The sequence below is a fragment of the Pelodiscus sinensis genome, chromosome 31, assembly GCF_052426305.1.
Source record: "Pelodiscus sinensis isolate ZL-2025 chromosome 31, ASM5242630v1, whole genome shotgun sequence".
Taxonomy (NCBI): domain Eukaryota; kingdom Metazoa; phylum Chordata; order Testudines; family Trionychidae; genus Pelodiscus; species Pelodiscus sinensis.
In genome coordinates, this window is record NC_143082.1 from 3,460,452 (window position 1) to 3,473,748 (window position 13,297).

The 13,297-nt window shown below is 57.9% G+C and overlaps 1 protein-coding gene across 2 annotated transcripts; it reads left to right on the forward strand.

Annotated features, from left to right (window-relative positions):
- Nucleotides 1–1,976: 1,976 nt before the first annotated feature.
- GCDH (glutaryl-CoA dehydrogenase) lies at nucleotides 1,977–12,667 on the forward strand. 2 transcript variants are annotated; one of them, XM_075902376.2, is made up of 12 exons: nucleotides 1,977–2,187; nucleotides 2,771–2,889; nucleotides 3,214–3,249; nucleotides 3,769–3,912; nucleotides 4,434–4,496; nucleotides 5,243–5,413; nucleotides 7,690–7,819; nucleotides 8,198–8,414; nucleotides 9,043–9,146; nucleotides 9,980–10,105; nucleotides 10,523–10,683; nucleotides 11,622–12,667. In XM_075902376.2, exons 2-12 carry the CDS (start codon nucleotides 2,787–2,789, stop codon nucleotides 11,693–11,695), a joined length of 1,329 nt encoding a protein of 442 aa, XP_075758491.2. In that variant the 5' UTR covers nucleotides 1,977–2,187; nucleotides 2,771–2,786; the 3' UTR covers nucleotides 11,696–12,667. The 2 variants fall into 2 exon arrangements, with proteins under 2 accessions (XP_075758491.2, XP_089630925.1); XM_089774799.1 differs by lacking the exon at nucleotides 1,977–2,187 and adding an exon at nucleotides 2,192–2,294.
- Nucleotides 12,668–13,297: the final 630 nt, after the last annotated feature.

Sequence of the window (13,297 nt, forward strand, 5' to 3'; positions counted from 1 at the left end):
GGTCAGGGACTGGGCAGTGCCCAGCACGATGGGGTCTGCTGCCGGTGTGTCCATTACACAGACCTACTATATATTTGAGAGAGTTTGTCTGTCCGCCTGTGAGTCTGTCTGAATGCCTCCTAAATGGCAAGGGCTGGGACCACCAAATTTGGGATGTGGCTTCCTCTTATAACTCAAAGCAGGGCCCGGGTTTGGTTGTGCCAGGACAATGGGATGTGCCTGGAAGGGGATTGCTTCTCATCAAACCATACCAAAAAGAGATGGCAGGTGAAAGGGGCTAGCAGGGGGCACCCCCTCCTCCCACAGGGCTGCCCCAGCCACAAGCCTCCCACCCCCCAGGAGCCCTTTAGGGAGGGAAGGGGCGGCTGCAGCCCCCCACCCCCATTCGTCCAGGAACATTGCCAGCTGTTCCCCTTGATCAGGGAGCCATGGGGAAAGTGCGCAGTTTGCTGCATCCTGCACCCTGGACCTACCCCACCGGGCTGTGCCTGCAGGAGCTGCAGCAGCCACGGAGAGGCACTTCTCACCTGGCCCCCAGCTGCTGCGGTGAGAGACGGCCGGGGTTGTCCTCACTCCCCGGGGGCAGCCTCCCTACCAAACCCTTCCTCCCCAGCCTCACCCCCCAGCAAGGATTGAAATGAAGCCTGGACATTTTCACTGTATTGTCCAAAAAGCCAAACGGAACGGAGTCAAGGACCTGAGCACGCCAGGTAAGCCTGCTAGTAGTAAATCAATAAGAAGAGGGCTGGGGTGGGGTAGGGCATGACCTGCCCTGCTGGTGACATCACGACACAGGGACCTTTTCACCTCATTGGGCTCCTCGCATCCTCTGTCTCTCCCCACACCTGCCCCCAGCAATTTGAGGAAGTGGGTTCGGTTGCACTTTCCACATTCTAACCTCAAGGGTTTTTCTGAGAAACGCCTCTTCCCCCCACAGTCAGAGGCGGAGACCCAGGGTCACTCCCCCCCCCCCCTTGGGGCTTCCATGGCCAAACGTCTTCCCGGCACTCTCAGGGAAACTGAGGCACGGAGTGGCAACATGACGTGCCCAAGGTCACCAGCGAGTCAGTGGCAGAGGCGAGAACAGATCCCAGGATTCCACAACTCTCCTCTCCCACCCCAGGAGCCTCCCGGGCCCCTTCCTCAAGCTGCATTGTCGGAGCTCTGTGGGATGGGGGGAGCCCAGGGCTGGGGCTGCAGGTCGGGAGTGAGGGGCACCCTAACCCACTCCCCACCCTTTTGTCCTGCTTTGCTCCTACCCAGCACAAGCATCTCAAAGGGGCTGGCGGCCAGGCCGTGGGGGGGCAGCAACCCATGGTCAGTGCTGCCCCCTGCTGGCCAAACCCCGCCCTGCGGGGGGGTAGCGCACGCTGAGAGAGGGGCTGGTTTTGCCCCACGTGGTCGGCCTCCCCCGCGTTTCCCCTTGTGCAACATCCTTCGCACGCCCCCTCTCGGCGGCCAATCAGGGATGGAGGCTTGTCAGTCACGCCCCCACCCCTTGGCTCCCTCCCTCAGCCCCGCTCAGCGCTTCCCCCTGGTTTGTGACCCCAAATCTCTGCTCCGCAGGCAGCAGGCCCTGCGCTCCAGCGGTTGCAAGCGGCTGTTGGCAGCCCGCAGATGTTGCACACACATGCAGCGCGCACCCCTCGGGGCAAGCGGCTGTTGCAAGCGGGCGGGGCGGATGTGGCAGGCATGCGCGAGTCCCCCCCCCCCCGCGTTTGCAGATTCTGCCTGGCCCAGGAGTTGCATGGGCACGGTTGCAGCCAGGCATTTCTCCCCTGCGTGTTTGCAAAGGCTGCGCTGCACGCGCCGTGGAGTTGCACGCAGCTCCCGTGGCAGGCCCGCAGAATTGCAATTTGCTGGACACGCGGATGATTCACCCCCCCCCCCCCCGGGTTGCCTGCAGCCTGCACTGGAGTCCCCTATGAGTCCCCTCTGCTATGCAGCACGGGCAAGCGCGCACGACGCCGTCTGCTGCGCGCAATATTGGCTCGCCCCGCGGTAGCTGTGTGTGGCTCGCCTCCCCTCTCCCTCGAGGGGGAGCCAGAGGGACACCAAGGGGTTAATCTCGCTCTCCTCTTCCGCCACACTCAAGATGTCGCCCCGCCCCGCCCCTTCCTGCTGACGTCACGCCACAGGGCTACTTTGTTGCTCCTTGGACAGTTACAGAACCGCCCCCTGCTCCAGGTGAGTTGAGCTGTGCGGGGGAGGGATCCAGGGACAATCCCCCCTGTCTGAATGCAACTGGCGGGGGCCCCCTGGGGCGCATTGTTAACCCTCTGTTGTGCCTTGGGGTAGGTCTGGTCTCCCCCCCCCCCCCCCCCCCGGTGCTGGGTGCTACCTGGGTCTCCTCCCTTTGCCGGCAGCTGGAGTGGGAGAGGGATCTGGGGAGCTGGCAGCGTAGCCTCAGTGCCAGGCTTGACTGCACAACAGTTTACACCACCGTGCCCCCCACCCCTAACCCCCATTCCCCTTCCAGAGCTGTGGGTAGAACCCAGGAGTCCTGGCTCCCAGCCCTCTGCTCTAACCACTAGGGTTCACTGTGCACTAGTGGTGGGGCTTGGCTCAGAGAACCAGGGGGTTTGGGCAATTCCTACCCCTTAGCACGGCTGTGGGATGTAATTAAATAGCCGCCCTGATCGTGTAGACGGAATCACATGACAACATCCAAGTGACACCTCCGGAGATGGGCTTAAAGGATCTGGTCTAGCTCCCCGGTGTGACTGATTTATCAGTTGCCCTAAGCAGCCTCTCTCCTTTCCCTTCCCAGCTAGTAGCAGACCCAGATGGCTCTGAGACTCACCACGACCCGGCTGCTAAGATGCAGCCGCTGCCGCATGGCGGGGGTAGGTGCCATCCGGCCCCAGGGCACTGCCGCAGCACAGAAGGGTGAGTAGAAGCAGGTGCAGCCTCTCCCAACGCCCCTGAGCAAGGCCCCCTGGAATGAATATTATTTTAAAAAAACAAGGGGGAGGGACTGGAGCCCTGGGGGGAGTACGTGCCCCCTCCACCATGGACCCCCTTCCATGGAGGATCAGAGTCTGTCACAGCCCCACCTCGGCATCCCTAGCAGTAACTCTGCAGGGCCAAGAACCTCCAAGGGGATTCCTCCAGCGTGGCACAGGGCCAGTGATTCTTGGTTTGCACTCTCACGTCCTCAGCAGAGCAGGGATAAAATAACCCACCTGCCTGGCTTCTTGTCTGCTTTTCCAGAAAAGGAAACGAAACCCCAAGAGAAGACCCTGAAAGGTAACCGCCCCGATGAGAAAGGGCTTGTTTCCCCTGGGACAGCTGCAGAAACTGAAGACAACAGGATCGGAGCGTCTTTACAAATCCAGCAGCAGGAAGTGCACTAGCCAGAAGGGAGCGCTGGGGGAGGTTTAAAACGAGGGGTTCCCAGGGCCCGCAGATCAGGGGTTTTGGATTGAACTAGGTGCACATTAACACTTAAATCCCAGTGAGGGCTGGGCAGGAATCCACTTTAATGAATGATTCCATGCACAACGGCCTCTTACTCCTCACCCTGCTATCCCCCCCAGCTCTGACAATGCCCCCCAGACCTGACCTGCTGCTCCAACCCTGGGCTCCCCTCCCCAGTGTGATACCCATCACTCTTGACTTTTGGGAGTAATGTTCCCGTTTGTGACCTGCCTCTGGCTTGAGCAGATGAGGTATCTGGCCAGGCACTTCCCCTCTTCTCCCAGTGGGTGGGGCAGGGGAGGGGTTGACCTGTTAGGTGTGTATCCAGCTCTGGCTGTCTTCCTCCAGCCCCCAGAGCCCAGTTTGACTGGCGTGATCCCCTGCAGCTGGAGAAGCAGCTGACCCAGGAGGAGATCATGATCCAGGATTCCTTCCGCACCTACTGCCAGGAGAAGCTGATGCCACGAATTGTCATGGCCAATCGGAATGAAGGTGCCTGAAAGCCACCGCCGGGAATAGAACCTGGCTGTTCCAAAAGTCTGTGCCTCCACCCCAGGAAGCTGGCTGGGGTTGAGAGGCTGGCTGCAGTGCTAGCAGGGTGATGGCACAGCATCCTGGGCCATCTGATTGCGTCCGCTCTGTGCGCAGACCCACCCGTCCCAGAGATGCCCCTACCAGGTGGCGCTGTGCCATGGCTGCATGCAAACCGGAGGTGCCTGGGGGTGACTTCCAGACCCAGATTCTGCTGTTCTTCTGACTGTTCTTCTTTTAAAGTCAGTGGGTGACTCTGGGGAACCCAGGTCAGAATCTGGCCCGAAGCTGCCCGTAGGTCTGTGGTGCCCCTCAGAGGCCTGAATCCAATGCATTTGGGGGAGGGGATTGCAGGTTTAATGCACTGTAGGGATCGCGTGCTGCTACGGGGAGAGCCAGTTGGGCTGAGTGGCTGGCACTCGCTGGGGAAGGGGGGAGGCCGCTCTGCCCTTTGACTCACAGACACTCTTGTCTCCTTCCAGTCTTTCACCGGGACATCGTGTCGGAGCTGGGGGAGCTGGGAGTCCTGGGATCCACCATCAAAGGTGAGCTGGCCCTGGGAGGGATTCCCCTCCGGCAGTGCTGCTGCCCGGTCTCCCACTGAGAAGGTCACTGGCCAGGGCAAGGTGTGGATCTGATTTTGAGGACCGTGGAGGGAAGGGCTGGCATGTCGGGGGGAGGGATCTCACCGGGTGTGAGGGACAGCAGCAGCCTGCCAGAGGGCACCATGTGCACTTGGGGCTATGTAGTGGCCACACACCCCTTCCCTCTGACTTTCTCCAGCCACGCCCCCTCTGGGCTAGTTTCTGCCCCACTTCTTTGACTTGCCCCTCCAGTCATGCCCCCTCCTGGCTTGGCCTCATCCACCTCTGCCCCATGCCTTGTGGCTGTGGGAGGCACAACATCTCCTGCCCTGTGGGGAGGAATTGCACCAGCCCTGGGGGTCCAGGAAAGGGCCACACAGCCGTGCTGAATCCCCCCCCCCCTCGCGTTCCTAGGGGCTCGTTCTCTAGCCCTGTGGCCTTGTGCCCAGGCGATGCAGCCCGTGGCTCTGTTTGGGAAGGCAGCAGGTGCCCATGAACTACCCCCCCGCGCACACGGTGCCCTTCACTGGCACCTCTCAGCCCTGCAGGGTGGACGCAGGAGCCCCCGCCAGCCCTTGGTGCTCAGGGTGGGGTGTGCTGAGGAAAGCCGCTTCCCAGCTCTCCTGGGGTGGGGAGGGGTTCTGGGGCAGAGTCTGGACCACTGGTGCTGATGATCGTGTTCCATCCACGTTCTGCACCCGCCTCAGGTTATGGCTGTGCCGGCACCACGTATGTGGCCTACGGGCTGCTGGCTCGGGAGATCGAGCGCGTGGACAGCAGCTACCGTTCAGTCCTGAGCGTCCAGTCGTCCCTGGTGATGCACCCCATCAACGCCTACGGCACGGAGCAGCAGAAGCAGAAGTACCTGCCCCGTCTGGGTGAGTGAGTGGCAGAGCTGGGGCTCTCGCTGGCTAGAGCAGAGTGTGCATCCACGCGGGAGGCTGCTGGCCCCAGCGCTGGTAGCCGGCCCCCTGCTGTCTGGCCAGCTCTGCTGGGTCACCTGGACGGAACGGGGTTGGCAGGAGGGGGAAGGGCTGCTGGGAGCGGGACGGGTAGCCCAGGGCTGGGCCCTTGCAGCACAGGGTCCATTGGGATGAGCAGGGCTCGACAAATACACTCGCCTGCTCACCCGTGGTGGACTGGCCTGGTGGGCCGTTGAAACGGGCTGGCCGAAGCCCACACTACGAGCGGCATGACCCCATCCAATCCGCCAGCCGGCGGAGGAGCAGAGCGCTGCCAGGGAGGGGGAACTGCGACAATGCTCCGTGACGTGGCCCCGCCGATTTTAAAGGGCCACAGTAGCTCGGCTCTGGCTGCATGTCTCCAGCAGCTGGCTGCGGCGCGTGGCGGAGCCAGGCCCTGCCCCACTGGCTCCAGTTCTGCCATGGCCCCAACCCCTCGCCAGCAAGAGACCGCTCCCTGCCAACTGCCTGGCTCGCTGCTCCCGCCACCCATTCACCACACCGCCCCTGCAGCCTGGATCCCCTGCTCGCCCTCTGGCTCTGCGCTGCCCTTGCACCCGACACCCCCTGATCCCTGCTCTCCCTCCCCCCAGCTCTGTGTCGCCCATTCCCTGCACTGCCCCTAGACCCTGATCCCTCTGCCCCTCCCATTCCCTGCATCCTATTCCCCATGCCTCCACCACACACACTGCTCCCCTGATCCCTGTGTCCCTCTGCCTCTGTGCCTCCTGTTCCCTGCGCCCCCCCGCCCCTCCCCCCCACTGTTCCCTGCACCCCTCTGGCTCTGTGCTGTCCCTGCACCCTGTTTCCCCTGTGGGTTGGGAGTGAAGGGTGCTTGTCCATAGTGGGGGGCTGGACAGGGCAAGGAAAAGGCTGCTGTGACCCAGCAGTGCATGAAAAGGGGAGTTCACTTGAAGCGCCTTTGCCTTTATGGAAAAAAATGAATGAAAATGCTATTTGCTATTTATAGGGCTAAAATGCTGGGACAAAAATTAAAACAAACCAAAAAAAAAACCATTGCAAAATGCAAATGTGTAAAGGACAACAACAAAAAGGGGGGGGGGAATGTTTTGCATGGCCCTGGGGGAGGGGAAGTGGCTGGGCTGGGCTGTGGGGAGGGGAGGGGGAAAATATGGGGAAGGGGCTTGTGCTGAGGGGAGGAGAAGGGAGGAGGTCAGAAGAAGAAGAAAGGAGAAGGCACCAAGAGACAGGAGTGCAGGAGAGACAAATCCCAAGGGGCCAAGTGCAGACAATGAGGAAAAGGGCAGGAGGGGAGGTGTCAGTGGGAGGGGGGGGACAGGGTGATGCTGGGAGAGGAGAGGGTAAGGGCACTGGGGGCTAGAGGGAGGAGGGGGAGGTGCTGGGAGAAGACTTGAAAGAAGGGGTGGGCATGGAGCAAGGCATGTGAGGGCACAGGGGCATGAGGGGAATGGGGGAAGAGGGTGCTGAGGGGGTGGGTATCAGGGAAAAAGGGGGCAGGGGCAGTGAGGGAAGGGGGAGGCACCAGGAGGGTGCAGGTGTCAGGAGATTCTGGGGGTGAAGCAGAAGGGCAGACACCTGCAGGGGAGGGACCAGCATCAGAGGAGAGAGGCAGGGCAGGTGTGTAGAGGGAGGCGTTAGGAGAGGGGATGAGGAGGGGTAGTTCACTTGATCAGAGTGGGGCTACTGGAGGAGTGGGCACAGCGAGGAGAGAAGGGCTGGCAGAGGGAGGCAAGTCTCAGGAAGGCTGAGGGCAGCGAGAAGGGCAGGAGTCAGGACAGCAGAGGAGGGTGAGGGGTTGGGGGCAGCAGGCACCGGGGAAGCTGATGGAGCAAGGGGAGGAGACCTGGCAGCAGAGGGAAAAGGCAGAAGTTTATAAGATATTTATTAATAACTTGGGTGATATTTATTAAGAACGTATTAGTAATTACTGTTCTTTCTTATTAGGAATTTATGCCATTAAAAAACTTTTTTTTGGAGGGGGGAGGGTGGCGAGTCCCTTTTTTGTCTGGCGAGTAGGGTTTTCCATAACTTGTCGAGCCCTGGGGATGAGGATGCAGGGATGGGAGGTGAGGGAGGGACAGTCAGGCTGTGGGGGGAAGGTGTCCTGGGACAGGGTGGGGATGGGAACTGGTGGGAATGGGGGCTGGGACCTGGGGTGAAGGTCAGGCCAGTGGCTCCTGCCCAAGCCCACTACCCTTCATTGTCCTCAGCCACAGGGGAGCTGCTGGGCTGCTTTGGGCTGACGGAGCCCAACCATGGCAGTGACCCTGGGGGCATGGAGACCAGGGCTCGCTACCACCCAGCCAGCAAGACCTACGTGCTCAACGGCTCCAAGACCTGGTGAGACAGAACCTGGTTCTAGCAACTAGCCCTGCTCGTGGCCCTCGGCAGCCACCCGCACTCCAAGCCCTTGGTTCATCTCCACCACCTGCCCCGAGACCAGATCCACTGTGGGCCCCAGAACCTGGCGAGCCTCCCAACTGCTGCACCCTGATAACCTCGGCCCATGGCTCAGCCAATCCTGGGCCTCTCCAGGGAGGAGGGCTGGGAGCCAGGACGCCTGGGTTTTATCCCTGGCTCTGCTACCGCGTTGCTGGTTGATGCTTCGTGCCCCTCGGTGCCTTGTTCACTCTGTTTGGCTGGTACCATCCTGCCTCCTTGGGGGGGGGGGGGGGGGGGGGGGCTCTGAGATGAGCTGGGTCCCACGTCTCCTCTCAGGATCACCAACTCCCCTCTGGCGGATGTCTGTGTGGTGTGGGCCGTGTGTGAGGACGGGAGGATCCGGGGCTTCCTCCTGGAGAGGGGAATGAAGGGCCTGTCGACACCCAAGATCGAAGGCAAGTTCTCCCTGCGGGCCTCCACCACCGGCATGATCCTGATGGAGGACGTGGAGGTGCCTGAGGAGAACCTGCTGCCACATGTCTCTGGGCTCATGGTAAGTCCAGCCTCCTCTTCCCCCCGCAGCCGATTCTTGGGTCCCCCTTGATCTCGCAGGCTAAGCAGGGATGGCTGGGGTCACCGGCTGGAGCTGGAGGAGAGACTCCAGCTGCTGTCGGGAGCAGGGGCTTGCAGAGGGCACTTTCCCCATTGAGCCACTGCTGACTCCAGTGGAGTGCTAGGGGCACTGTACTGCAGGGGAATGGCTTTTAAAACAAGCCGGGCTAATCCAGGTGTCCTGGCCAGATCTGCCCCCCTTCAGCTTCCCAAAATGAGACCTTCATTCTTCACTTCCTGCCTCGAGCGTGGTTGCTGTGCAGTTGATGAAAGCAGCTGTTGCTGGGCTGGGCCTCAGCAGGGGGTAAGAGAGTGCTGTATAAAACCGCCTCCACCATCCAGGGATCCACGGCTGAACAGCTCAGTCCTTCCCAGTGATGATTGATGCCAGTTGGCTTGCCCCTAGAAATGGGGACCCAAATCCCTCTGGGCAGAGAGAGGCAATGGCGCAGAAGCCAGTAACCCATGGACCTGTTTATACAGGGGGCTGGTGGAAGCGGAGGGCATGTGCTCGTTTGGCAATATTGCCTGGAGGTTAATGATCAAGGCACTGTCTTGTGTCCTGCCAGGGTCCATTTGGCTGTCTAAACAACGCCAGGTATGGCATAGCCTGGGGGGCGCTCGGAGCTGCTGAATTCTGCTTGGAGACAGCCAGGCAGTATGTCTTGGACAGGTAATGACCAGGTGGGGGAGGGGGAGAACTCTGCGCCTGGAGTGGGTGGAAGCCCTATGTAGGATCCCTGTCTGCCTCCTTTTTAAAGGCACTGATCAACTCAGACCTGATGGCACCCAGGGGAGGGTCCTTGGCAGGAGGGGAAACTGAGGGAGAGACATGAAGTGACTCAACCAAGGTTGTGCAGTGGCTCCGTAGCAGAGCCAGCCGGGAAGGGGACCCAGGAGTCCTGACTCCTGGTGCCCCAACATCCCACCCCACTTGCTCTAACTAACCAACTAGACTCCAGTCCCCTCCCAGACTCCTGGCCCCCTTCCCTAGCCCACGGGGGAGAAAGCCAACAGTTAGCTGTGAGAGAACACAGCCGAGTCCAGCAGTGAAGGGCTCCCATGGGGCTTGTTAGCTCTGTCCTGTCCAATCACTACCCGATTACATGGGGCACGTGAAGCTGTTTAGCTCTGTGAAGAACTTTCTGTTGTAGAGTGTCCAATGGAACTCTGCTTCGCTGGTTTCCCCTCCCACTGTGTGAGCCTCTCTCACTCTGTCTAGGCAGCGCCCAGCACAGTGGGGTTAGACCAGGAATAAGAGGGGGGAGGGGAGGTGGACATTAAGACTCAGTGATACCCCAGATTTTGGGGTGCCTTGCACAACTGCATTTTCTGTGTATGGGTAAAGATAGCTCTGGGATTTGGGGTGGGGCTTTTGGATGCTACTTTACTACATCTATTACAATGCCCCATCCCAAGTGAAGGCAGTCACCAGAGGTGGATCTGCCCCAGGAGTTTTAAGTGACTGTTGCTCCTTGGTTTCCTGACTAAGCTGTCCTCCCCTAGGATACAGTTTGGGGTGCCACTGGCTCGGAACCAGCTGGTCCAGAAGAAGCTGGCTGATATGCTCACTGAGATCACCATTGGCTTACAGGCCTGCCTGCAGCTGGGGAGATTAAAGGATGAAGACAAGTATGTACCTGCCTTTCAAAACTAATCAGACTGAAAAGCTAGGGGTTGGTCTAGCCCAAGTCTGGGGTATGGGATCCGGGGCCTTACCCTTCCGGAGTGCCCTGGCTTTGATCCAGCTCAGGTGAGGGGACTGGGGGCGCAGTGTGTTTTCCTTCTAGGGTGCACTGGCTCCGATTTCAGCGCCAAGTTAGGCTGGCTCATGCAGATGGGGATGGGCCACTTGTAGGAGCACTAGTTTGGATCCAGCCTACATGAGTAGATTAGAAATCAGCCATTCCCCTTGACTCAGCTGCTAGGTTTGCCCAGTGCGAAACAAGGGTGCTGGGTCTCTGCTTGGTGCCAACGTGGCACAAACCCTGGGTCCACCAGGGCCTCGTCCTTCCGCCTCAGTCCCAGTGATCACTGCTGTCGCTGCAGGGCCGCCCCCGAGGCGATCTCCATGCTGAAGCGGAACTCCTGCGGCAAAGCGCTGGATATTGCCCGCCAGGCCCGGGACATGCTGGGAGGCAATGGCATCGCCGACGAATACCATGTCATCCGGCACGTCATGAACCTGGAGGCCGTGAACACCTATGAAGGTAAATCTGCCCCCTTCCCCCACACGCTCCCTTGTATCAAATGCCAGGGAGAGTCTTGGGACTTCCCACCTCCTTTGGAGTATGGTTAGAGAGTGGGATGCTAGGGGGGTGCTGTGCTTCAGGGAGCATGGCAGGCCTCAGTGAAGAGCTTCTCCCCTCCAATCCAGTGTCCCTGCGCTGCATGGGGCCTTCACGTCCTGCCCTGCTGTCTCATTTGCCATTGCAGTATGCTGCAATGTTTTCCAGAGCTGGCTGCATTTTGGTGATTTGCTTTGCTCGTCGCTGATATAGCCTCTCGTCACCTTCCGAGGGAAGCAACCCCCAGCCGCTGTCTGAGGGATAATCTTGGCTCATGTTCATCCCTCTGACTTACACCTGATCTATCTGCAGGCACTGGTGTTTGTCGGGGCCAGAGGAGACTTTCATTTACAGATGTAGTTGCACAAGTACAACCCGAGTGAGGCCTTGACACAAGGGGAATAAGGCTGCTTTTTATGGGTATGGACTATTCCATTTCCCATAGGTTAGGAACTACACTGATGAGTTACACCACTACAGCTGTGTCACACGGGGAATGGTGGTTGTACCACTTTAACTTGACTGGCATGGCTGAAATGGTGTATTTTCTCACATAGCCAAGGCCTTGTATTAGTTCCTCTTTCACTAGTTTTCAGTTTACCATTTCTAGTTGCCTGGGTTTCGTGCTACAAAAGCACTGCTGGGGGGGGGGGGAAGGTGTGGGGTCTGTTCCCTGACACAGGGATCCACATTCACTCCTGGCAGTTATGAGGTAAACCAACAAAGGAGCCAAAATCTGACTGTGGCAGCTCTAGAGCTGCCGTTTCCTGGCACTGAACCACAGCCTGTGTATCATGATTTCCCATTATCCTGAAGGTCACGCAGTGAGATCTTTATTCCTGTTTCTCTTTGCCCTGCAGGCACGCATGACATCCATGCGCTCATCCTGGGCAGAGCAATCACTGGACTTCAGTCTTTCACTGTTGGCAAATAAATCCAGCAGGGAGGAGGCACCAATCACCTCCACAACAGCCTTAATTTTACTACATTGGAAGAATGACTGTGTTGTATAATTTTATTCCTCAAGTTGAAGTCACAATCCAGGGGCTGCTGCTGTGACACAGGATCTGAGTGTAGCTCTTCAGGTTGACTCCTGGATTCTTACTTAATGTTCACTACAACTCGCTCCCGAATCAGCTAGCTGGTTTTCAAATTCAAGAATGTGGGAGAAGGTCGTCTTCTGCTCTGCTTGCAGTAATGGATCGAAGAGACAGGCCCAGTAATAGACCATCTGTCTTCACCAGTTGTGCATTTGTATTGTAGGGGGTTAGAAGACAGTGACATGAGTGAAACTTCTGTGCAGTGGACTGTCACGTAACAAAAGTCAGTGGATTTGTGATGCTGGATTGGCTGCTTGGTGCATGGAGCTGTCTTGCTTGCTTTCTCCTTGAGTGTAAATTCTGGAGTTGTGTGGGAAAGGCTGTCTGTCTCAACACAAGGGGAATCCAGTCTCTCTCAGCCGTGGTTCCTCTCTCCTTTCACTGGATGTCCAAGTTTGGCTAACTTGTTTCTCAGAATTATCTGACTTGATGCAATAGAGCATGCTGGGAGAAATCCCTTCTCTTTACAAAGCTGGGTTGTATCTGAAAAACCTGAATCTTCACACACAGTCAGGTCCCGGGCCATGCCAAATGGACATCTGCCCTGTGTAGCTGCTGAGAGAAACATTGTCACCGAGGTGAAGCAATGCTCTCCACTGTGCAGGCTGGGGGTCAGAATGGGGTTAAATTCCTTGCTCTGCCACTGGCCCACGGCAGGCAACTATGTGCCATAGTTTTCCCTGCTGTAAAACCTACAGAAGCCCCACTCTGCATTTCTATTACCAAAATTCCTCTTTCACAGGAGCCCCCAGTTAATCTCATATCCCTTCGGATAATTACATGAATAAATTGTAGAATATACTGTATCTTTTTCTGTTTGGGGTGGCTAGTTTGTACAGCCTGCAGCTCTTTGCTGGATAGAATTAGACTGCTGAACAGTGTAAAGTGGGGCACAGACTGTTAACACTTGGTGGACAGTTCCTCAGGCAGTTGCAAAACAGAAAAAAATGACCCGCAATAGGCTGCGTTCAAATTTCACGCATCCCTTCACTCAACGGTCACTTTCTTGACTTGGGAAGATGGGTGTGACCTCTCTGTAGGTCTTGGAGGTGAGTGGTGAAGTCTGAGCAGTTGCAGGGGGGCTGAGTGCAGACCAAGATGTTTAGTAACTTGCCATAAATGCTCCCACATTCACCAAGACAGAAGGATTTTAAATAGTCTCTCACCTTATGTAGATAAGATGGTGCTTTGGGAGCTTTGGATGGAGTCTTTCTCTAAATGATTTTGGATGCCCAACTTGACTCTCTTTGGGGCAAATTTTTCCAAAGAAACCAGGGCCAGATTTTTCAAGTGTTCAGCCTCCAGCGTGGGAGCCAGATTTTTGAGACAGCTCAACGCCCAATGCCCCGAGTTCTTGTCATGATCTAGGCCAGATGGTGGATGCTGATTTCTCTTGACATTTCTGGCCCTCTCAGCTCTGGCTTTTTTATGAGGTG

What these genes read in the sequence shown, in the direction of transcription:
- GCDH (XM_075902376.2), top strand. Translation starts at nt 2,787, where the DNA reads ATGGCTCTGAGACTCACCACGACCCGGCTGCTAAGATGCAGCCGCTGC. An exon ending in CCTGGGATCCACCATCAAAG is followed by an intron (nt 4,497 to 5,242) that starts GTGAGCTGGCCC and finishes CACCCGCCTCAG; the next exon opens with GTTATGGCTGTGCCGGCACC. An exon ending in GGCCGTGAACACCTATGAAG is followed by an intron (nt 10,684 to 11,621) that starts GTAAATCTGCCC and finishes TTTGCCCTGCAG; the next exon opens with GCACGCATGACATCCATGCG.